The sequence below is a fragment of the Hyla sarda genome, chromosome 3, assembly GCF_029499605.1.
Source record: "Hyla sarda isolate aHylSar1 chromosome 3, aHylSar1.hap1, whole genome shotgun sequence".
NCBI lineage: Eukaryota > Metazoa > Chordata > Amphibia > Anura > Hylidae > Hyla > Hyla sarda.
In genome coordinates, this window is record NC_079191.1 from 208,110,794 (window position 1) to 208,135,549 (window position 24,756).

The 24,756-nt window shown below is 41.9% G+C and overlaps 1 protein-coding gene and 1 long non-coding RNA gene across 5 annotated transcripts in view; one reads left to right on the top strand and one right to left on the bottom strand.

Annotated features, from left to right (window-relative positions):
- Positions 1–24,756, top strand: part of LOC130362045 (uncharacterized) — a 207,908-nt gene that overhangs the window by 136,625 nt on the left and 46,527 nt on the right. For all 4 annotated transcript variants that reach the window (XM_056565942.1, XM_056565941.1, XM_056565944.1 and 1 more), the window contains exons 58-71: positions 1,160–1,366; positions 1,717–1,867; positions 2,450–2,564; positions 2,657–2,755; positions 4,961–5,061; positions 6,055–6,204; positions 8,447–8,521; positions 9,126–9,296; positions 12,334–12,486; positions 13,593–13,697; positions 13,781–13,947; positions 14,358–14,544; positions 18,952–19,059; positions 21,441–21,580. In XM_056565942.1, the coding sequence (XP_056421917.1) occupies positions 1,160–1,366; positions 1,717–1,867; positions 2,450–2,564; positions 2,657–2,755; positions 4,961–5,061; positions 6,055–6,204; positions 8,447–8,521; positions 9,126–9,296; positions 12,334–12,486; positions 13,593–13,697; positions 13,781–13,947; positions 14,358–14,544; positions 18,952–19,059; positions 21,441–21,580 (1,929 nt within the window). The remainder of the gene's footprint in view (positions 1–1,159; positions 1,367–1,716; positions 1,868–2,449; positions 2,565–2,656; positions 2,756–4,960; positions 5,062–6,054; positions 6,205–8,446; positions 8,522–9,125; positions 9,297–12,333; positions 12,487–13,592; positions 13,698–13,780; positions 13,948–14,357; positions 14,545–18,951; positions 19,060–21,440; positions 21,581–24,756) is intronic.
- Positions 20,254–24,756, bottom strand: part of LOC130362048 (uncharacterized) — a 34,370-nt gene continuing 29,867 nt past the window's right edge. Inside the window, exon 3 of the long non-coding RNA XR_008891257.1 lies at positions 20,254–20,331. This is a non-coding gene — a long non-coding RNA (uncharacterized LOC130362048). The remainder of the gene's footprint in view (positions 20,332–24,756) is intronic.

The following is a 24,756-nucleotide window of genomic DNA, read 5'->3' on the forward strand; positions in this document are numbered from 1 at the left end:
TGCAACTTGAATCGCAGCTGACAGATTCCCTTTGAGACAGGCTATTCCGCAGAAGAATTCCACGCAGAAATTCCACAGCAGCGGAAATCCTGATTTTGGTGTCTGCAAAAACATTGAACATGTTCATTGTTTCTGCAGACTCTGCACGTAATGCATTGCCGTCTATGACATGGTGCATTCCTGAGCGGTCCTATCGATTCGCTGTCAATTGGAGATTTTCTGTGCGTTTGTTCCACTATGTGAATGTAACTTCTATGAGGGGAGGTGTGATAATGTTATGTGGAGACATCATGCAGTCTTTTTATTGGCAAGCCCCCTTTTGTACTGGGGATGCACCCTGTGTAGCTGTTCAGTTCACATATTCCTAAGGCTGGCCCTGCATGTCAAAAAGAGCAGAATTAGATAATCAAACATAAATATGAAAAATCACTGCACATATCTAAAATATATATTTTCATGACAAAGATGTACATACATTTTAAAACTAAGGCCATTTTATTCCAAATACTGGTGAAAATGTTAAAGGGGTATTCCGGGCAAAAATATTTTTTCCCTTATCCAAAGAATAGGGGATAAGGTGTCTGATCGCGGGGGCCCACTGCTGAGACCCTTCGCGATCTCCCTGCAGCACCCGTATTCTATGCGGGTGCTGAATCTCCAGTTTCGGAAACCTCTGGGATTCCGGGTCTGGGGACGTGATGTCACACCATGCCCCCTCCATTCATGTCTATGGGAGGGGGCGTGACGGCAGTCACGCCCCCTCCCATAGACATGAATGGAGGGGGCGTAGTGTAACGTCACGTCCCCAGTCCCGGAAACCCGGAGGTTTCCGAAACTGCAGAAGTGGTTCCCGCATAGAATGCGGGTGCTGCAGGAAGATTGCGGGGGTCTCAGCAGCGGCCCCCCGCAATCAGACATCTTATCCCCTATCCTTTGGATAGGGGATAAAATATTTTTGCCCGGAATATCCCTTTAACACAAAATAAAGTATGTCTGTAATTTTTCTGATGTGTGAACTTACCCTTTACAATATTTAACAAATAAATATATTGATATATCATGTTTTGCTGTAAAATGTTCTGGTTGAATGGATTTTATCTTAACCTCCCCAATAAAGCAGTCATATATTTATGAAAGTTTTTATATTTTTATCCCTTAGGCTGATTGTTCCAGTAACAGAAGTTGGCTTGTTTCATTCTTTTACAAACTTACTAACAATCATGCTGAATGATAAGGCTCAGAGTATTGGGGGACAGCTGCATATTGAGAGGCTTTTCATCTTCTGCCTTATCTGGTCAGTAGGATCACTCGTTGAATGTTCAGAAAGAAAGAAGTTCAGTGATCTGCTAAAGGTTCATACATCAGTGTAAGTGTAGCTTATGCCTATTATATTATTGTGCCAGTAATATTATAATTTTTCAATAATATATCATGTGAAACCTCTCCAAAGGACAACCTCTTTGAGAAGATTGCCCCCTTTTCCAAATTAGATTTCCTGTGACTAATTTTCAATTTCACCATACAATATACAACATACAGACCATTTTCTTTGAGAAAACCACCCCTAGAACACCACGTTTCAATGCAATTTTGATTTGTCGCCTTAAAGAGGTTTAACTGTCCATCAGCCACCAATTAGTGTAGTGAGTATAGTGTAGAACACTACTTTAAAATGGCCTATTATTGAGTTGCTGACTTGTTTGTATTTTTGTGCAGTTTACCAGATGATGACCAAGAGATTTCAGTATTTGATTATTTTCTGGATGAGTCCGGAGAGTGGGACACATGGCAGACACGCTTACCAGATATCACATATATTGGTAACACAGATATCATGGGAGAAACATTTATTGAAACCCAAGATACGGTGAGTTGAGGGGAAAAAAATACATTTCTCTTTTTAGGAAAAGTAGTTTTAAGAGAAACTGAAATCTTGTTCACCCACACTAAACTCAATATACTGGGTTATAGTGCGGATGAACAGCTTTAAAAAGTTGCTCACATTTATCTGTAAAGTAGTTGATGAGTTATGTTCGTTTATATCTTTGATCCTACTGCACACCTCTGTGCAATATAGGCGTAGAGCCAGCTCGCCGAGCTCCCCTGGCTTCTCAATAATCTCTGTGAGGACTGCTCTTGTGATAAATATACAAATGTCAGCTTGGGGGGGAGCGCAGGTGCCACTGCTTTCTGGGTGTAGTGAGGAAGCGGTGCTCACCTCCACCTGCAGACTCTCATTTGCTAGACATGAGAGTAAAGACATTTGCATATTCATTGTGGGGGACAGGGAATATTGATGAGGCAGGGGAGCTTGGCGAGCCTGATCCTTGCCTCCACTGCACGCAACTGCACAATTGGGTGAACAGTTAAAACTTAATGCAAAATACAATATAACATTTTTAAAAAGTAACATGCTTTTTAAGCTTTTTATTCTTTTGGTATTTCACAGATTATAGTGCGTACTTTCTTAGAGTATGCCAGCATGGGATCCCAACATGTCTTATTAACTGGACCTCAAGGTTGTGGGAAAACAGCATTAATGAATGACTTCATTTCTACTCAAGGTATATGAATGATCTGTTAAAATAAAAAATATTGCTTGATCAAATATCATTGAGATCTTATCGATCTAAGATATATATATTTTTTTTCTCAGACCGGACACGCACATTGCTTAAAAGAATGGTGTTTTCAGGATCTTCAAAGGCCAAAGAACTCCAAGAATTGTTAGAGCAAAATACAATTCACAGACAAGGTAATTACATATAATTATGCATATAATGTTGAATAATGTTTTAAGTTACTTAACTTTACAGATTTTTTAAATCATTAATTATAATTCATTTTAATTCAATGCTCCATTTATAATATTGCTGGTTGCTGCATTGAATCTGTCAGCGCTATGTTTACATGTATACATTCCTAACATCTTGGTTGAGATCCTATTATGCAGTTTAATATGCAGCTCTACATACTGGGAGATTTTTCTTGCGTTACTTCAGACTATTGTATAATGTCTGGTGTAACATTACATCTCTTTCAGGATGCAGGGAATGTTAACCAGCATTGGACTAGCACTATAAGCTGTATCAATTTCTGATATTAACAAAAGAAATTCTATTAAGCTGTATGTATGGCAAAATACCACATTGCTGCTTAAGAAGAACTATTATGTGTTTTATTGGCATTCAAACTATATACCATATAAAGCTATTTCTTGTTTTTATTTTTACTTGACATGAGTGGAGCGTGATGTCACAAGGGATGTGGCGTGACGTCACGACCCCCGCCATGGGAACCCAGCTTTCTAAACAGACTGTTTACTTTATATATGTGGCCTTTTTCTTTTTTGTTTTCTTTTTCTCGTGCATGTTATTGTCTTTTCAGTATGTAAGGGGTTAATTGAGTCAACACAGGTTTGATTCCCCTGTCTCCATCCATTTTCCCCATATAAAAGAGGAAAATGTTTAGTGTTATCAATATGACTAAGGTTGGCAACAACTGACATGCGTTACTTCCTTTCACATGCTGTGTCTCACGCTGTCCTTTTAACAATAACTTGGGAGTTCTGCATTCTTTGCTGGCTTTCTCTTTTTCATGTGTAACGCTATGGTGTATCCTTGTGGTATAATTTACAATATGTACTGCCTTGCCTCATAGTGTACATGCAGAAATAATTTGTCAGTTGCGCATTTTATATCATTTACAGTACTCAGGTTGTAGGACTCAAATCTGATCCTCTAAGATTTGTGGTGACCCACTGTGTATGGCTGGGGACCACGGGGTGTAGCGGTGTAGGTGGAGGGGGCTAGATGGTATGAACCCCAGGAGCAAGGTGTTGCTAATCCCTAATGTTCGTGACGCCAGAGGGTTTTTTGGGTATCGGAACCACACGAATGGTATCTCCGCTATTCCAATGGCTAGGCAGTGAAAGGAGAGTCCACAACCAATGGTTTAAGGGAGGCTTTACTTAGTTAAGTCAGGTGTTATTATCTTCACAGCTAGGCCAGAATCTCAGAGAGGTGATCAGGAACACAGAAGGACCTCGCAGCTTGCTGGGACCAATTACATTTGTAATAGACTTTAGAATCTTGACTTTTGGCTGGACTTGACTATAGGTAGTAGTGACAGCAGACTAGACTTACTGGAATGACTGTAGATTTGAGGCCTTCCTGGTGCTGGACTCTAGTTCTAAGATCTCTGGTGTTTGCGGGTCTCAGTAAAGAGCACAAGTGCTAAGAGAGAGAATTGTAATGGCTGCCCCCTTATATAGAGGGGGGCTGAGCCAAAACCCATTGCTCAAGCTGCAGGTCATGTGTTAAGCTGGCGCACTCTGGGTGACAAGTGACAACATAAACATAATATGTGACATTTCACAGGTCCTTTAGACAACATCTCACATTTCACAGGTCCTTTAGACTAGCTATACATTAATACACTGACTATAATCCTATGACAATAAATGACACTTATAATAACAGCAGGGGAGACACTGCAGGAGAGCCCCCAGGACACTGAGGGACTCAACCTGACAGGGCCTAAGTATAGTGCTGGACCATGTCCTGTACTGGGACATTACAGATCCATACTGTAGAGCAGGCTGTTTAGAAGGGGTCCATGGTTGCCTTAGGTTGTGGAGTTCAGTCTTTAAGTCTTTTATTTGCTTTCAATAAAGTAGTTTTTAAGTATGTAGCTGTACTTGTCCAGTATTTAATAAAGACATATAGCTTTTTACCTTAACTATCTAGGTGTGCCCATTTTGTGTATACATTTCAGATGTGATGAATTTCTATTGTAATCTTTTCTTAGAAGACTAATGTGTTAAAGAAGTTGCTGTTGCTTAATAAATAATAGTGTAGATAATAATAGATTCAATTAACTTGAGGCAAATGTTTTCTACTTTACAAAAACCTGTAGTTATTTTAATTTTTTTTTAATTCACATTAGTTGTGTTTTTCAGGTTTTATATATGGTGCAAGAGATGGGAAAACTCTGCAGTTATTCATCGATGATCTGCACCTTCCTACACCTGATGAGAATATGGTACAGAATTGCAATGAGGTAAATTGTTTAATTTTAAAGGGCCAGTAAATATAAAGGTACCTGTCATGATAATCTGATGGAAGGATATGTGTAAACTGGCTGGCATTCTCATAGCCTAAAATTTGGGCCGGCATGACGCAATCATGAGTCAAAATGCTGGAAGTCCCATGTAAAGTCTATGGGACTTCTGTCATTTCAACTCCTAGTAATGTCATGTTGGGCCATGTCTCAGGCTACGAAAATGCTGGCCTGCTTACACATATCCTGCCACAGAATCGTTGTACTTTTATTTATTATTTACTGTGACAAAAAATGTTTCTTAAAGTAGTAAATATAGTATTCCATGGTGGTAAATTCAGATTAGTCGCTAACCCTGTTATTCATAGACTCTGTGACTCCTTTCTGAAGTGGTTCTCTAACTTGACTAATAAAAGAGAGTCTCGAATCTGGAAGTCCCCTCTATGAAGTCCAAATCACCTCACTTGTTGACTACAAGGTTTAAAAAGGAAGATTTTTTTCTATTTAATAGGTGAATGGGGCATTGTCTGTTCTTCCATGTATTATTAAATTAGCAATTAAAGGGATTTTTACATTTGAAAAATCTTTCAGAAACTGATGTTTTCAAAAAGATTATTCTAACAGCCAATATAGCAGCACTTCCTTCAAAGTCTGACACTATAGCAAAACAGAAAAATACCAATATCCCTAAATAATATTAAATAAAACATCCATTCTTACCAACCTTTGGTCATTTCTCTCAATTCAAAATAATATTTAATTAAATGTAAGAGAAAATAGAGTATTGCTATTCAACATCCCCACCGCGTTGTTGAAAGGAACTAGCGATATTGGATTTGCAACATGGTATTTGTGAACAAGCCTTGATGTATTTTCCCGGTATAATGAAAGTCTGTTGTATTTATTTTTGTAGTTTTTTTTTGTTTGTTTTTTATATTGTTTATGTATCAAAGGGACTAAATACAAAATATGTGTCCTTATACATTTATCTAGCTATTAAGAATGCTTCTTGATGAGAAAACTTTGGTGAGATATAACAAACCTTTTGAGTGGCAGACCATAGAAGGGCTCCTTGTAAAAGCTGTAATGGGTCAGCCCAAATATACCAGCAGTGGCCATAAAGTTTCAGCACAACGGCTATTGGTGAGTTATTAATAAAATGCCCAGAGATGTAAATCTATCCTATATCTTTAATTGTTATGACATGTTATATGGAGCCTTCATTATACACTGTGTACAACAAGTGAACCCTAAACGTACATCTTGATGGTGGTTTTAAAGCAGGATTTATGCCCGTGGTGAAAAAAAAAAAATAATTTAACGTTTGTGTGCGCTTCATAGTATTTTCTTGAAACACAACCATCACCCTGTTAGGTCACATCTGACAATGAAGTTCAATGAAGTTGTGAACTGAGCAAAACCAGTAAAAAATCGAAACTAACTCCTGTGACCATCAGCTTTGTTTCTGTACTTGTGAAAATGATGTTCCCACAGTAAATATGTTTTTTTTATTTATTTTTTTAAGCTTGGACTGTGGAACCTTGCAAATACATAGTGTAATGTTAGGAACATCATCCTCTATGTTGTCTTGGAAGTGTTACGCCGAGCGCTCCGGGTCCCCGCTCCTCCCCGGAGCGCTCGCTTCACTCTCCCCGCGGCAGCGCTCCGGTCACGTCCTCTGACCCGGGGCGCTGCGATTCCGCTGCCAGCCGGGATGCGATTCGCGATGCGGGTAGCGCCCGCTCGCGATGCGCACCCCGGCTCCCCTACCTGACTCGCTCTCCGTCTGTTCTGTCCCGGCGCGCGCGGCCCCGCTCCCTAGGGCGCGCGCGCGCCGGGTCTCTGCGATTTAAAGGGCCACTGCGCCGCTGATTGGCGCAGTGGTTCCAATCAGTGTGTTCACCTGTGCACTTCCCTATATCACCTCACTTCCCCTGCACTCCCTTGCCGGATCTTGTTGCCTTAGTGCCAGTGAAAGCGTTCCTTGTGTGTTCCTTGCCTGTGTTTCCAGACCTTCTGCCGTTGCCCCTGACTACGATCCTTGCTGCCTGCCCCGACCTTCTGCTACGTCCGACCTTGCTTTTGCCTACTCCCTTGTACCGCGCCTATCTTCAGCAGCCAGAGAGGTGAGCCGTTGCTAGTGGATACGACCTGGTCACTACCGCCGCAGCAAGACCATCCCGCTTTGCGGCGGGCTCTGGTGAAAACCAGTAGTGGCTTAGAACCGGTCCACTAGCACGGTCCACGCCAATCCCTCTCTGGCACAGAGGATCCACTACCTGCCAGCCGGCATCGTGACAGGAAGTCACTGCATATGCTCCATGTAAAATGCCAATATTTTTTTTTTGTTTGTTGTGAACAGTGCACTTATGTAGTGCTATAGGATGGACTATATGTGTATCATCAGTAGAAATTGGTGTGTGTCTCTTCAAATGCTTTTCCTAATTAAAAAAATCTGGGCTAGGTTGTCTATAAATACTGTGCAAAGTATTTTAAAAAACCTGTCTGATATTTAAATTAAATGTTAATTATGCCAAGTCATAATATTAGAAGAACTGAATTAAAGGAATTTCACCCAAGTTGGAATCCTATGCATATACTGTAATCCACATTCCTATGGAGTAATCTGTTATGAGACCCTGCTGAATATAATATAGAATTTATTAACGCAATTAAGGAACACAATATAGACATAAATCTAGGAACAGGGTTATGAATCCACGGAGGCTTCTCACCATCCCACTTCACACTAAAGGGGTACTCCGGGCACTTTTGTTCAGAATGCTCGGAGTCGGTGGCCGTGATCGAGACATCATGGCCACTCCCCCTTGTGACATCATGCCACGCCCCCTCCATTTGTAGCATGATGTCACGAGGGGGCACATGACATCACGACCACTGCCACATGAACCCGGCGTTTGTTTAGAATGCCGGGTGCTGCGGGAGAATGCGGGGGGCCCCAGCAGCGGGACCCCCGCGATCAGACATCTTATCCCCTATCCTTTGGATATGGGATAAGATGTCTAGCAGCGGAGTACCCCTTTAAGCGATATATCCTTTCCCATTTGGAGAAAGGGAGAAATCTATCAATCAAGACTAGCAGGGCAGGGAGAAACCACCAGGGTCTGCCCCAATGACTTAAAGCCCCATTCCCAGATGCTTTTATAACTATAAGTCCTCTGAAGCTTGGCAGCATTCTAGATATCATCGTAATAAGGGAGCTTGCTCCTGTTTCATGCTGCCCGTGGTTTGTACAGCATAAAACTTAAGACAGGTTCCCTTTAAATGAAAATCTCAAAAGGACAATTCATTTACATGGTAGTCTCCTACACAGTTTAACCATCGATCATGGGTTTACAATAACCTTTCACTGTTATTTTTTTAGCGGCATTTCTCCATATTCCATCTACCGGATCTAGAAGGGTCCCAGCTACAAAAAGTGATTTTCTCTGTACTAGAGGTAAGTTTAATAATCTGATTCCAAAGCCTAGTTGACCTTGAATGTTCACAAAGGTATTTCACATATTGTAGATTTTTCAATTTGCTTTATCTTTTTCAATTCACAGTAATCACAATACATCAAATGTATATTTTGATTCATTCATATAGTAACAACATATTCTGCAGCATTGCACTAAATACTCTTGTTACTCACATCAGTCCCTTTCTCCATTGGTGCTCACAATCTAAATTCCAGTTTAACCTAACAGTATATGTTTGGAGGGAAAACAAGAGTACCCATAGTAAAACCACGCAAACATTAGGAGAACATATAAACGCTATGCAGATTTTGCCCTTAGTTGAACCCAGGATGAAAGCACTACAAGGCAACAGTTATACCCACTATGCCACCATGCTGCTCAAAATGATTATTTCAAACTACTTTATTTCTATATTTTGTGCTTTTATTCATTGGACAACACATTCCATTTTTACAATGAAAATAGTATTGGTCCTTTAGTGTTTTACATAAATTGGTCTTCTCATTGTGAATTGCATATATATATTGTCCTTTCTGCATGTTATGAGTGAATCCATATCCACATAGTAGTTTTTCATTTCAGGCAAATATGGGTGACAAGGATGGCCTCTCGCTACAAGAAGATCTTCAGTTATCCTTGGCAAAAGCCTCTTGCCATCTCTTGGAATCTGTCAAAAAAGTCTTAGTTATCTCTTCAACACCAGGCAGACAGCACTATCTCTTCTCTTTGAGAGAAATAACAAAAGTTTTTCAGGTAATAATAGGAAATGTAGGAATTTATAGACATATCTCCCATGTAGTGTTTAAATGTCAAAATACTTAAAGGCTTTGAAATGCAATCCCACTGTCAATGCTAGTGTTTCCCAACCTTTTCTGCTCGGGGCACCCCTCCGACAAACAATTTTTCGCGGGACACCCGACCGAAGTTGATGAGCAAAAAAGAAAAAAAAAAGGGGGATGCGCCGCAGGGTGGGCAACACACAAGTGACGTCTTCTCTAATCAGCGTCATTCCCTTTTCTTCTCCATCTGGTCCGGGCCATCATGACAATTTCTTCCAGCCACAATTCTTCACTGTTAAACCTGCAAAAAAACCTATTAGGCTTCACACTTTTTTTTACATGGGTGACAGAGGGGTGTAGAAGAGTGTACATGGGTGCCAGAGGGGTGTAGAAGAGTGTACATGGGTGGCAGAGTGGTGTAGAAGCATGTACATGGGTGACAGGGGGCAAATGGGGTGATTGAGGGGTGTACATTGGTGACAGAGGGGTGTTGGGGGTGGACAGGAGTGTAAATGGGTGACAGGAGTGTATTGGGGTGTACATGGGTGACAGATGGGTGTACATGGGTGGCAGAGGGGTGTAGAGGAGTGTACATGGGTGGCAGAGGGGTGTAGAGGGGTGTACATGGGCAACAGAGGGGTGTAGAAGAGTGTACATGGATGACAGAGGGGCATAGGGGGTGACAGAGGGGTGTTCATGGGTGACAGATGGGTGTAGAAGAGTGTACATGAGTAACAGAAGGGTGTAGAGGAGTGTGCATGGGTGACAGAGAGGTGTACGGTGTGAAACATGGGTGTACATGGGTGACAGAGGGTTGTAGAGGAGTGTACACTGGTGACAGTGAGGTGTACATGGATGACAGGAGTGTGGACATGGGTGACAGAGGGGGGGGTGGACATGGGTGACAGTGGGGTGGACATGGATGACAGGAGGGTGGACATGGATGACAGGAGGGTGGACATGGGTGATGGCGGAGGGACATGGGTGACAGGGAGGTGGACAAAGCGCACATGGATGACAGGAGGGTGGACATGGTTGATGGAAGGTGGACATGGGTGACAGGGATGGGCAGGGAGGTGGACAAGGTGGATATGGATGACAGGAGGGTGGACATGGTTGATGGGGGGTGGACATGGGTGACAGGGATGGGCAGGGAGGTGGACAAGGTGGATATGGATAACAGGAGGGTGGACACGGTTGATGGGGGGAACATGGGTGACAGGGATGGGCAGGGAGGTGGACAAGGCAGACATTGGATGACAGGAGGGTGGACATGGGTGACAGGGATGGACAGGGAGGTGGACAAAGTGGACACGGTTGACAGGGGAGGGTGGACATGGGTGACAGGAGGGTGGACAAGGCGGACGTCGATGACAGGAGGGTGGACATGGGTGACGGGGGGGTGGACATGGGTGACAGGGATGGACAGGGGCGTGGACAAGGTGGACATGGATGACAGGAGGGTGAACATGGGTGATGGGGGGGTGGACATGGGTGACAGGGAGGTGGACAAGGCGGACATGGATGACAGGAGGGGTGGACATGAGTGATGGGGGGTGGACATGGGTGACAGGGGGGGTGGACATGGGTGACAGGGATGGGCAGGGAGGTGGACAAGGTGGACATTGGATGACAGGAGGGTGGACATGGGTGGACATGGGTGACAGGGATGGACAGGGGGGTGGACAAGGTGGACATGGATGACAGGAGGGTGGACATGGGTGACAGGAGGGTGGACAAGGCGGATGTGGATGACAGGAGGGTGGACATGGGTGACAGCGATGGACAGGGGGCGTGGACAAGGTGGACATGGATGACAGGAGGGTGGACATGAGTGATGGGGTGGACATGGGTGACAGGGATGGGCAGGAAGATAAACATGGAGGACATGGATGACAGGAGAGTGGACATGAGTGACGGGGGGGAGGGTGGACATGAGTGATGGGGGGAGGGTGGACATGGTTGAGAAGGGGTAACAGAGGGGTGGATAGGGTACAGTACCTTAAGCAAGCCAGCACGGGAATCCGGCACAGCTTGCAGTTCCACAGCACAGGAATCCGGCGCCAGCAGGTTATAGTTGTAGCAGGGCACCATTTTCATCTCACTGCACCGCAAGGGGGAGGGGGATGCTGGGGGACACTATGTGCACAGTGCCAATGCAGGCTTCCCTTCCCCCCTGCGGCGATGTGAGTCTTAGGCGCGCAGGCCAGGGCAGGACATTTAAAAAAAGAAAAATTCACTGCAAAATTCCATGGCACCCAGGGCAGTGTCGGGGCACCCCAGTTGGGAATCGCTGGTCTATGCAATAACTCAAAATAGATACTGACATACACCAGAGAGTCCAAAATTACAACACCAACAAGGCCAAGGATCATAAAGCTAGCTAAGATTTTATAAATCCACTATCACAGATACAACATTTCGGAAACAATAGCCTTTATCAAGCATTATTATAGGCTATTGTTGCGTGTGGTGTACATTTGACTCTGGGCTGGGTGCCTGGATGGAGGCTGATCCTGGTACTGGCTTTAACCCATTGTTTTTAGATACTCACATATATGCAACCAATAAATACATACAAGAGATCAAGCACATTGTAAACAAATATATTTTGCTTTACTTTTGCTTATGTGCTACACATTTATCTTATTATGACGGAAGGTTGACAAATTTGGTGCACATAAGCAATAAAAAAAAAAAGAAGTAAGTTCAGAACACCATTTTGTATGTTTTTTCCTCTTTTGTGACTTTTTTGTGAAACTTTTTAAAAGTGCTCTACAAAGGCAGTTTTGTAAGCCATGTCAGACCTGGCTCAGGTTTGCACCATTTTGGAGGGGCTTGCGGATTTTTTTTATGCCTACACGTGCGACATATGCTACATTATGCGTACCTACAAAAGTCATAAAAAAAAATGCTTAGGCGCATAAGCGACATTTTGTGCGCCCTGAGTAAGCAAAAAAAAAAATTCTAAATGCAATGATAAATCTCTTCTTATGTATTTATCTTTACAGTCTCTTCGGAAGCTGTCCAATGAGGATCGTGAAGACCGTTGCACTGTTGTAGGATTCTGGGAACATGAAATAAAATGCGTAATACAGGACCAGTTGTGTCGGCATGCAGACATCAGTTGGTTCAAGTCAGAATTGACAACAACAATCACAGAGGTATAAACATTATTATTACTACTCTGTCCGTAAAGTTATTTATGTAAAGTGCAGGATCAAAATCAACTTACTAAACAGCTTATAGGGGTGTTATAGATAAGGATAAGTGCACATCAGCATTCGGTTTCTTTTAGGGGAGCCCTGTTTGCTGAGTGCATTCAAACAGCAGGAGATGAGCGGGAAAAAAATTCTGCAAGCAGTAATGTTTTTTCTATGCTTATAGCCTGTTAAACAATAGACACCAGACAGACCCCATTAAAGTCAAAGGGACTTGTTGGTGTCCATTCACCATAGTTTTGTACACCTGAATGGACTCCAGAAAGGAACTCCATAATAGAGCTGCGAACACAGATAAGTGTAAGTCCAAATGGAGTTTAACGAAAAAATAAAAAAGCATACTCACCAGCTTGGCCCCCACACCTCCTTCTATGATGTCTTCCAGTCTTCCACTTGTCCCTTTGGTTGCTACTTCCAAGAAGGCCTTGTCTGAGTAGTGATGTCCGTCTCTTCCAACTACTGGTTGCAGTGTTGCCCCACCTCAGTCAGTGATTGCAGTGATTGACTGAGTGGGCTGCCACTGCTGAGATTGTATTGTAGCAAGTAGAGTGATGAGCGTGGGACCAAAAGACATTGCAGTGGGAGCTGCAGGGAACTCATGAAGGTGGGGTAGGTGAGTATGCATCTTTTTTTTATAGCGGCCCCAGCACCATTTTAAAATGTGAGTATATATATATAATGCCTCTTTACCAAGCAATGCCATGGGCTAATCTGTGTTGTTATACTAACACCAGTTGGCATCAGTATGTCCAATGAGGTTCAAATATGCTTTCCATACCATCTTACTGGGGGTTTAATGTGTGTACTATATCTTTATAATACAGACTGCCTTTGCATCACTAATGCTAATTAGAAAATATTGAACTGCATTCTGTACTTTTTTGTATCAGGTTGTCTGTATTTTTTGTTCTATTTATGACTTCTGACAATATTGGTTCAATTTTAAATTACCATAGTTTTACCATTTTATGTGATGTAATAAAAGGTAAAGATATTTTTGTCTACTCTCATTAACGTAAGACATCATTTATTTGTTTGTCTGCCACCAGTATTTTCCAGACATACCAACAGTCGCACCTCAAAAAATATTCACAACATTACCATTAGAAATGAAGTTTTCTCATCAAATCCGTTCAGATAACAAAGATGCCAAGGTAACTTTATGCAACATGTTGTACTATATATTTCATATTATTTTCTTCCATATGAATAGTAAACACTGGTTATGTTTGCCCAGGTCTTGCTGCAGTCCCTTGAAAAACTTGATGATGTACAAAGCTTCTTGGAGACCATTGTTCAGCATTACAATGAGGAGTTTGGACACCAAAAGCTGTATATTGAATTATCAGAGAATGTTGTGATCCAAGTGATCCGTTTACACAGGATCTTGTGCGGGGAAAATGGGTGGGTAAAGTTATAATGATCAATGAAAGTCTATTCTACCTATAAACGTAACAATATGATGTGATACTTTCTGTGCTTACTAACCTGTCTCGATTATTTTAATACACCTCTGACCTCATGAATCATGGATTATTCATATCTTCTGATCACATTATAACTCATCTGCATGTGTGTACATGTTATTGATTAAAAGCAGAGGATGTCTGGATTTAGATATTTCTGCTAGCAATGAGATGAGTAAGTGCTTTGAATTCTTATATATCACCCTATACATCAGTACTAGGTGTGATACTATGTATAGAAATGATAACTGTCGATTTTACAGTATAGTTTATCATTTATAAAGTATGGTACTTAGAAATAAAGATTGTGATCCTTCACCTCAGAAATAAATATCATTGTCATTGCAGGGGTAATGCTTTATTAGTAGGCTGCATTGGATCCCACCTTTCCACGCTAGTTAAGTTGGCTCTCTACATCGCTGAGATACCTCTTCATGCATTGGATATATCTGGGAAAAACAGCTTTTTGAACAGTCTGAAATCAGCTATTCAGATCTCAGCAGTTGAAGGAAAACCAACAGCCATTCTATGCACTGTAAGTTTGCCCAGGCAGATTACTAATTTATTAATAATATATATGTCTGTGTATATATAAATATATTGTTATAAAGGGTTATTTGGGACTAGTGGTGTCTGTGTCTGATATAACAGCTTATTTCTGTTCATTTCAATGGAACTGAGCTGCTAAAGTTCAATGGAACCTGAACTATTTTACTAGTTACAGCCACTACTAAAAGTACCGACCTTTATCTAGCATATATTGCAGTAGATGCAAGGATCAATTGAGAACTGTGGCCCTTTCAATTAGCAAATTGTATGGGTGCCAAGAGTTGGCCAATCCTAAGAATCAGTTACTCAGTCCTGCATAAGGCTAGGTTCACATTTGCATCTGTGCACCATTCAGGGGGCTCCATCGAAGATTGTTTATTTAGAATGGATTTTACCTGCTCTAAAATTATGGACACTAGCCATGTCACTCCTCTGTAGTCTGCTGTTTACTGCCCGTCTAAGTTTTCAGTAACAGCTAAGAGCAGGGAAAAATACAGGAAGTAGGGGCAGGGCTTAGCATGTGCTATGTACAGGGGAGAGAGAGAGATTGATTGAAAAAAGCCTAGGCTGTGTATTTGCCAGCTGGGCTGATCTGCCTGTAAAATATGATACAGACTGTTCCTGAAAGGTAAAGTAAGGCTTTTTTCTAATCTCTGACCATCCATAAAGATCAGAGCAGCTGTCCCTAGTGTGCATGCCATTGTACCTACTGCTGCACATCCACATTATTGCAGTGTAATCTTCTACTGCCCTTCCTTTTAGCAGCAACAGTAGCTCAGTGCTTAGAGTAACTCTTTCCTTGCTGTGCTGCTGTTTTTCATTTCTGAAAACACAGCACCTTGTAACTCTAGAGCTTTCTTCCTCCTCATGCCATCTATAGTAGTATGGACATCATCACCCAAATACAGTGCCAGCCTGTTAAGTGTGCCTTTACCAGCACTAGAGAGCAGTATGTGCTATGCCGTGTTGTCAGAAGTAAGGGAAAGAAGCCCTATGTGTGTACTCCTGGCAAACAGCCCCGCTCTGGTCCTGCCCCTGAAATGGAGAGAATGAGCTGTGCACCATGAAGAGACCTCTCAGGGGCTCAATAATAGCAATGAGAGCACTAAAATCCCCTTGTCACCACACTGAAGTGTGAATCTAAAAGAACCATAGAGGTTTTAAAAAATCTTTTGAAATGATAGATACATTTTGAGTTAAAGCAAGAAAGCAGTGTGTACTATATAAACTCAGCTGAAATAATGTGTGCTGTTGCTAAGGAGTTAAGTACAATTATCCTTAATTATGTTAATTATATTCATTGCAGCCACTGTGACTCTTTGAATGAACCGACTCCCTTGCCATAAAATATCTCAGTGTCAGCTATGTGCAGCCATGGTATGATCAGAGCACAGATAAAAGGCCAATTTGGTGTCTGCTATTATCTTATTAGTCATAAACACAGACCACATTCATCTCTGTCCAAACAAAAAGTCATTGTTTCCCTTTCTAATCTTATGGTTAATGCAGCTAAATCATCAATTACTCAGCCATGTTGAGAACCTATTACGCATTATAAAAGAGACATTCTAATTGGAAATGGATCCCTTATTTTACTAAGCAGGACATCAAAATACTTTTACAATGATCCACATGTTTGATACGGTATATTGAAGCACATATTGAGTTTGTGATGTTATGTTAGTAGCAATCTTAGTAATAGCTGTCTCGGAGATAATTATAAAATACATATCATTACAGAACAAAAACTGGAAATAGTTTGGCTTTATGTGGTACATAAAGGAGTTATCCAGTCTAAGAAAAAATGATCCCCTTTCAGCAGGACCGGGGATAAGGCTATGTTCATACACCAGAATTTCCGTGGTCTCATGCTGGTATGGTTTCACAGGAGACCGGCATGAGGCTCTAGCACAGAATGTGCCTATAAGATTTGCCGGGACTGGCCAAAACAACCCCTCCAACCAAGTATTTAGAGCGGGGGACACACATTGCGTGTGAGTAAACCTGTGATGTGCAGTCGACAGTGATGAATATAAAGGGCTGCACGAATAATCCAGCGGTCACAGAGATCAGCACTCATAATCCCTCTGTCTGCACGTCCACCATGCACCATATGCACATCTATATTCTTATACAGTAGCTGATTAAACAGTAGTGCTTAAAGGAGTAGTATAGTGAAACTTTGGCCCAGCCTTCACCCTGCTGCCCGGGCTCCTTACATGACACTGCACTCAGCCTATCACCAGCTGAGTCGAGACCTCGCTGCGGCCGGCGATACGCTGACTGCATTGTGACTATCTATTCACAAGGAAGAAAGAAGAAGACCGGACCGGAGGACAGAAGAGCTATAGCTGCGCAACTGGGGAACGGAGGAAGGTGAGTTAATGTTTTTTTGGTTTTTTTTTGCAGCCCGGGCATAATATGATGAATACAATTTTCACTATGTCTTTCTGGTAAATCATTCCTTGTATGTATACCTTTCCAGATTTTTTTGCATTAGCATTTAGACCATGCTGGTGTCTATGGAGCTGCCCTGAATAGAGGACTTAGCTGTTTCCCTTAGCCCCATAGAAATCTAAAAAGCATCAGTACTTACCTGGGGCCACTGCTTTATCATACATTTGTCACCTATTTTGTGGATAAGTGATCATTCCTTTTCCTGAGATAACCACTTTAAAAAAATCTACTCAGCTGTTTGCTAGTCATGTCCATTCTTGGAAATCTACCTATTATTTAAGTTTAGTAATGTAAACCTATGAATAAAATTTATGTTTCCAAGTACATATTTAGCTCTGTTTAACTTGCTGTGTGCTAAAACATGTAGCCTTAACCAGAACAGTTGAAAGCTGACCCCCTAGTAGCATTTTTGTATTGTACTTTGTAATGCTGGCAGCAGGGGGTGCTACTGATCTGTATATCAAACACACATTTTTAGATTACAGTGCTTATTGAAAATAGAGAATAATAATCACTGAATGACTGATAACATTTGCACATCGAGTAGATACAGCCAGCTACTATATGTAAAAACAGTTTATGATATAAATGATACAACTGACCTTACCTACCCTTGTCTTTAACAGATTAATTTCACACATGTGACTAATTTAATAACATTTCTCTATATCTACAGATTCTTTTTTTATTCTAGTATAAATATTTATTTCTATGTATCAATGTCCCTGATGCCATCTATAGGGACAGCATTGTCCGCACATTCCTAGGACCAACTGATCCGGCAGAGGGCAGCCTCGGATTGTCCGGCCAAATATTTCCCAGACGGAGAATCCGCAATGTGAACTGACCCTTAATCTATAGGGGAATTTATCATTATGTTTGGAGAGGTTTTTATTAGAGATGAGCGAAGTTACAGTAATTCGTCATGAACTTCTCGGCTCGGAAGTTGCTGACTTTAGCCTGCATAAATGAGTTCAGCTTTCAGGTGCTCCAGTGGGCTGGAAAAGGTGGATACAGTCCTAGGAGAGAGAGTCTCCAGCCCACTGGAGCTCCTGAAAGCTGAACTAATTTATGCAGGCTAAAGTCAGCAACTGCCGAGCCGAGAATTTCGTGACGAATCGAATTGCTGTAACTTCGCTCATCTCTTGCTTTTGTCTATATTTGTTGAAGCAAAAATAGTTTTGTGTCAAAAGTGTGCACCTTTTAAAATAGAGAAATTTGAATTGTGTTTTACAGTAGTCAGGTTTTATATGGTTTTTGCAGTGGTTAACAGCCAGAATTACAGTGGTTTTGCAGTGGTTAACAGCCAGAATTACCCATAAATTACCCTTAAATATCAACAAGTAACAGTTTGCAGAAATATATTGCAGTAATTGAACTTAAAGGGTACCTCTCATCAAAAAAACTTTTGATATATTATAGATTAATGTATGCAGAATAACTTTACAATTGCATGTTATTAAAAAATATGCTGCTTTCTATTTAATTTTCCACTTTGAAGAAATGACCACTAGGGGTCTCCCTACCAGTCCTGGCAGCAAGCATTTCAGACTCATGCTGGAGTCCTAAACACTATGAGCTGCCAGTCTGCTTTGTTCACAAAGGAGAACACTCAGAGCTGCCAGCCTGCTTTGTTCACAGCCTGTTTGGCTGTGAACAAAGCAGGCTGGCAGCTCTGAGTGTTTAGGACTCCAGCATGAGTCAGAAATGCTTGCTGAGAGGACTGATCGGGAAAAATACAATAGAAAGAAGCATATTTTTCATTAACATGCTATTGGAAAGTTATTCAACATTCATTAATCTAAAATATATCAAAAGTGATGAGAGGTACCCTTTAAGGTTATGGAATGGTTCCCTAACTAATCTATGAACTGCATTCCTTTGTTTTATTGGATGTATAAAAATGATTTTGTTTTGTACATGTAAAAATTGACAGGCAGAAGAACTGGCCACAGAGGGGTGTCTTAATGCCATTAACAGCCTGCTGATCTGTGGGGAATACTCATCATTGTTCACGACTGAAGAGATGAATGATCTCCTGCAGGTAGACTCTACATACGTAGTTGGCTATAATCATTTTGTTATATATGTTGTAGCTATCTTAATATTCTATGGTCAGGTCTGGTTGTCTGCTTTTTGTTTTTTTAAGTGGACAAATATCTCATCGTTCAACCATAAGCTATCCTCAGTGGATGTCCCAGTATGGGGACCCACTTCTATCAGCAATGATTACCAGAGAAGCTGGAAGTGATAACATAATGCTGCAGATAAAATAAAATGGTTGTCAAGGCTTTACTAATGGCCCATCCACAGGATAAACAATCAAAACTAAATCAGTGGTGATCCGAATTCTGGCACCCCTGCCTATCTGCTGTTTGAAGGTGCCATCATGCTTGTGCTGGTGCTGTACTCTCTTCAAATGTTAGGAGAAGCAAGGTACTGCAGCGTTATCCTATTCAAAGGAGCAGGACCACATTACAGTACCTTTGTCCCCCGCAACTAATTGAGCCCTGAGGTACTACAAATGGAACAATGAGGCACGGCAGTTTAAAAATAACTGTGCCTTAATACTCAGCATAACCTACCAACAACAGAGCTCACCTTTCCAGGGTCTAATCACAAAGGCTAGGTTGTGCAGGTGGGCAAACCACTTGGCATTGCATCCACGTGATCCATACAGATGGAACATACTCTGGGTCTAACCCATAAATATGAAGTTATGAGCTTGATTTGAATCTTAGGTTACATTCACATGTATTGAGTTTGCAGTGGATATAGCAGCATGAAATCTGGTAGTTCTAAACTCCATGGCCGGGCGCAGATTGCCTGTCCCACAGAGTATAAGGAGTTTAAGGGTCCCTGTCATTTCAAAAAACGTTTGACATGTTACAGAGACATGTTCAGTGCTGAGCGGCAGCAGCATAGTAGTACCAGGGTGGAAAGGGCCTTTTATTTGGGCCAATCCCAGCCTAAGAATACCAGCTTGCTACCGTCCAGTCCAAGACAATCTTTTTTTTTTTATCTGAAGACCTGGCAATATTCAGCTCTTTCCTGTACTTTTGTGGTTTTGGGTACTGTGGGAATAATAGGGGGTTAGAGCTAGGTGTTTTACAGACTAACACTAAGCCCCAGCTTAGAAATTATGCTGTGTATTAGACGAGCCAAGCACTACTAAGCCTGTAAAATAAAAAGGCACAAGTCAATTTTTTTTTATTATAAAATAGAACACTCCCACTACCCTTGTTGACAATTTTATTGAAAAACAATCCCAACAGTCATTAATCCATTCCACCATATCTGATGAAGTCGTGGGAGTCTGAAAAACAAAAACAAAAATAATAATAATAATAATAATAAAAACAAGTTAGTAAATGAAGGGCATTCTTTTCTGCTGCACCACGGCTAATACAGTGGCAAGTCCAGGTCCCTAAATAGGCTAGTCCCAGCTGCTAGCTTAGCAGGGAAGGCTGTGTTCCCACATTGTGTTTTAAAGGGGTACTCCACTGAAAAACATTTTCTTTTAAATCAACTGGCGCCAGAAAGTTAAACAGATTTGTAAATCACTTCTATAAAAAAATCTTAATCCTTCCAGTACTTGTCAGCTGCTGTATTCTACAGAGGAAGTTCTTTTCTTTTTGAATTACCTTTCTGTCTGACCACAGTACTCTCTGCTGACACCTCTGTCCATTTTAGGTACTTTCCCTAAGCAAATCCCCATAGTAAACCTATCCTGCTCTGAACAGTTCCTGACATGGACAGAGGTGTCAGCAGAGAGCACTGTGGTCAGACAGAAAGGAAATTCAAAAAGAAAAGAACTTCCTCTGTAGTATACAGCAGCTGATAAGTACTGGAAGGATTACGATTTTTAAATAGAAGTAATTTATAAATCTGTTCAACTTTCTGGCACCAGTTGATAAAAAAATTAAAACTAAATGCCCGTTAAGTACTCTTACCTTTTTAAAGTATTTATGTGCACTCCTACTCCATTCACTAATCCTTTATCTTGTAGAGGGTGCCAGAGATTGAACTGTCACCAAAAATAATGTTATACTATATTCAGTTTATGTGCCATAGCTAAAATGTATATGGAAGCAGATAACAACAAAAAACACAGAAAGAATAACTGGCAATGCTGACCTAGTGATCCCTCATAGTTTGTTGTACTGAAGAGTTATAGAAAACAAATGAAAATGACAGATCACAATCATTTTGTTTTCCTTTTCCATTGATGGCACAGAACCTCCTTTTTGGGAAAGATATAATATTATTATATATTTTCAATTAGATAAAAAACAGATGCAGTTTGGTGTTAATGTGTCTTTAGTTTTTCAATCCATTTGTTTACACTTACTGAAAAGTGTAATCTCACCAAAAGTGTAATCCACCAAAATGTCCTATTTTTTTTAACCCAATATGCACCTCCAGGTTCTGGGACCGGCACTACGGAGAAAACATCCACATCTTGGTTATGACCCTGCTAAGTACTTTATTTCTCAAGTGAAAACATATCTACGAATAATAGTTTGTATTTCTCCATACCATGAACTTCTAAAGTCTGCCTCAGGGTAAGCCTAACATATGGTTTTCTTGAAGAATATATAAGGGCTACTTAAAGGTGTTTTTCTATGAGGCAAAGTGTGTAAAATCAGAAGGTCTTGAGAGGATCGGAAATTACGTAAGGGGCGATATCGGGAGATCCATTCAGAAATGTACTGGGGGACAGTGTCAGGTCCAAGGCCTGATTATTAAAATCCTATATGTGTATTATAAATTATAACTGTGCGTGAGGTATTATCCAAGACCTGGGGGGGGGGAGGTCATTCAGACTGTGGGTTTGTGTATTGCATTTTATTGGGGGTCTGGCTGTTTGTTTACATCTCCTTTGAAGTCAAAGGCTCTTTTGAAGCAGCAGGAAGTCATGCACTCTGGTCCCATCATATAATCAACCAGATAAGAGGGCCAGGGACAGAGATGCCCCCCTGTTGGAATCAGAGGGGAGGGGGGAATGGAGTCTCCCTCCAAAAAGGCAGATATATAATATTTAACAATGCTAGACTCATGGTGTTCAATGCTGTGCAACAAGCTGACAAGACCATCCTAAGAACAGCTGGAACTCACTCTCATGGACTGCTATATCATCATGCTGTAAGAACTTCATCTTTTGTTTTCTGAACTTGCCTTGCTAAACTCTTTTATATATTTTTGTACCTGTATGTCATTTGTTACTGTATTTTTATATAGTCAGCACTGTGATACCTTTTATCAGAGTAAATGTTTAATTAATCAGCTCTGGTCTTTGATCTCTAAATATAGGAGCTCACCTTTCTGAAGGAGGCTCTGGTAAAACACGTTTATCTAAGGGTTAATTTGGTGACTTGCTGGGACTAGTAGTGGATACCCAGAGGTCTGGCGGCTTTAACCCTTGCACCATCATACTCTCTCTAGCGTCTTGGCTGGACCGATAGGGTGTGATCGTGACAGACAGGTTGAGGACAGCTTTGTTTGTCATGGTGAACAGTTTAAACTGAATTTGTTGGGCGATGGGTAGCCAGTAAAGGGATTAGCACAGGTTCAAAGGCAGAGGAGGTATGAGGGGAGAGGAGGATTAGATGGGCAACAGAGTTAAGGGTGGATTAGAGGAGAGCAACAGTGTATGATTACTTCCTGGTTTCCTCGCTTAACTGTGCTCCTGTGCTCTGGACATGCAACAAAGCACACCCAAATAAATAAGGCACATTGTGGATTAGCAAGTATACATATCTCTCTCAAATAGTCCATTTTCAGAAACGCTTGTTACAACTGTTGGGACCCACTGCGATCACGGGACGGGACCCCATGCAAAGTGAGGAGCGCATGCTGCGGAAGGCACATGCTCCATTCATTTCTATGGGAGCACCGAAAAGACCTGAGTACAGAACTCGGGCATCATCAGCGCTTTCATAGAAATGAATAGAGTGCGCGCCATCTACCAGTAGACGACACACTCCAGTCACTGAGTGAGCCAAGATCCTGTCCTGGAGATGGGGACCCCTCACGATCAGCTACTTTTTCCATATCCTGTGGATAGGGGATGAGTTAACTTTTGCTGGAGTTCTCCTTTAAAGGGGTACTCCGGTGGAATTTTTATTTTTTTTTTATTCAACTGGTGCCAGAAAGTTAAACAGATTTGTAAATTACTTCTATTAAAAATTCCTAATCCTTCTACTACATTAGCGGCTGTATACTACAGAGGAAATTCTTTTCTTTTTTAATTTCTTTTCTGTCTGACCACAGTGCTCTCTGCTGACACCTCTGTCTATTTTAGGAACTGTCCAGGGCAGCATATGTTTTCTATAGGGATTTTCTCCTGCTCTGGACAGTTCCTGACATGGACAGAGGTGTCAGCAGAGAGCACTGTGGTCGTGACAGAAAAGAAATCCAAAAAGAAAATAATTTCCTCTGTACTATACAGCCGCTAATAAGTACTAGAAGGATTAAGAATTTTTAATAGAAGTAATTTATAAATCTTTTTAACTTTCTGGAACCAGGTGATTTAAAAAAAAAAAAAAAGTTTTCCACCGGTGTACCCCTTTAAGCTGTCCCAAACATAATGAAATTGTTCATTAGTGGTACATATATTTGGAGAAACAAATATACTAATGCAGGTAAATCTGCGGTGGAACATTTTCAGCATATCTGCTCCAGGTGAACATGAGAAAATAAGCCCACCTGGCAATTCTTTAGTTCTTTTGCGGACCAGTTCAGCCTTATGAAACCTGTGAATTATTTCTCAAATTAGATTAACAGAATTACCAAATACCGTATTTATCGGCGTATAACACGCACTTTTTAGGCTAAAATTTTTAGCCTAAAGTCTGTGTGCGCGTGTATACCCCGATATACCCCCAGGAAAGGCAGGGGGAGAGAGGCCATCGCTGTCCGCTTCTCTCCCCCTGCCTTTCCTGGGGTCTAGAGCTCTGCTGTCGGCCCTTTTCACCCCCTGGTTATCGGCGCCGCTGCCCCTTCTGTCCCCCTGACTATCGGTGCCGGCGCCGATAGCCAGGGAGAGAGAAGCGGCGCCGCTGCCCCGTTGCCTCCCCCCATCCCCGGTGGCATAATTACCTGAGTCGGGTCCGCGCTGCTCCAGGCCTCCGTCGTGCGTCCCCGGCGTCGTTGCTATGCGCTGAACGGCGCGGCGCCGTGCATAGCAACGACGCTGGGGACGCACGACGGAGGCCTGGAGCAGCGCGGACCCGACTCAGGTAATTATGCCACCGGGGATGGGGGAGGCAACGGGGCAGCGGTGCCGGCAATGGGTGCCGCTGCCCCTTCTCTCCCCCTGGCTGTCGGCGCCGCTTCTCTCTCCCTGGCTATCGGCGCCGGCACCGATAGTCAGGGGGACAGAACGGGCAGCGGCGCCGATAACCAGGGGGTGAAAAGGGCCAACAGCAGCGCTCTAGACCCCAGGAAAGGCAGGGGGAGAGAAGCGGGTAGCGACGGCCTCTCTCCCCCTGCCTTTCCTGGGGGTATATCGGGGTATACACGCGCACACACGCACCCTCATTTTACCATGGATATTTGGGTAAAAAACTTTTTTTACCCAAATATCCTTGGTAAAATGAGGGTGCGTGTTATAGGCCGGTGCGTGGTATACCCCGATAAATACGGTAATTTTAAAGAGCAATTGAAAATAAAAAAAAGATCACAAGTAAAAAGAAAGTAAAAAAAACAAGATGCCTAGTGAAATATCTCAATATGTTCT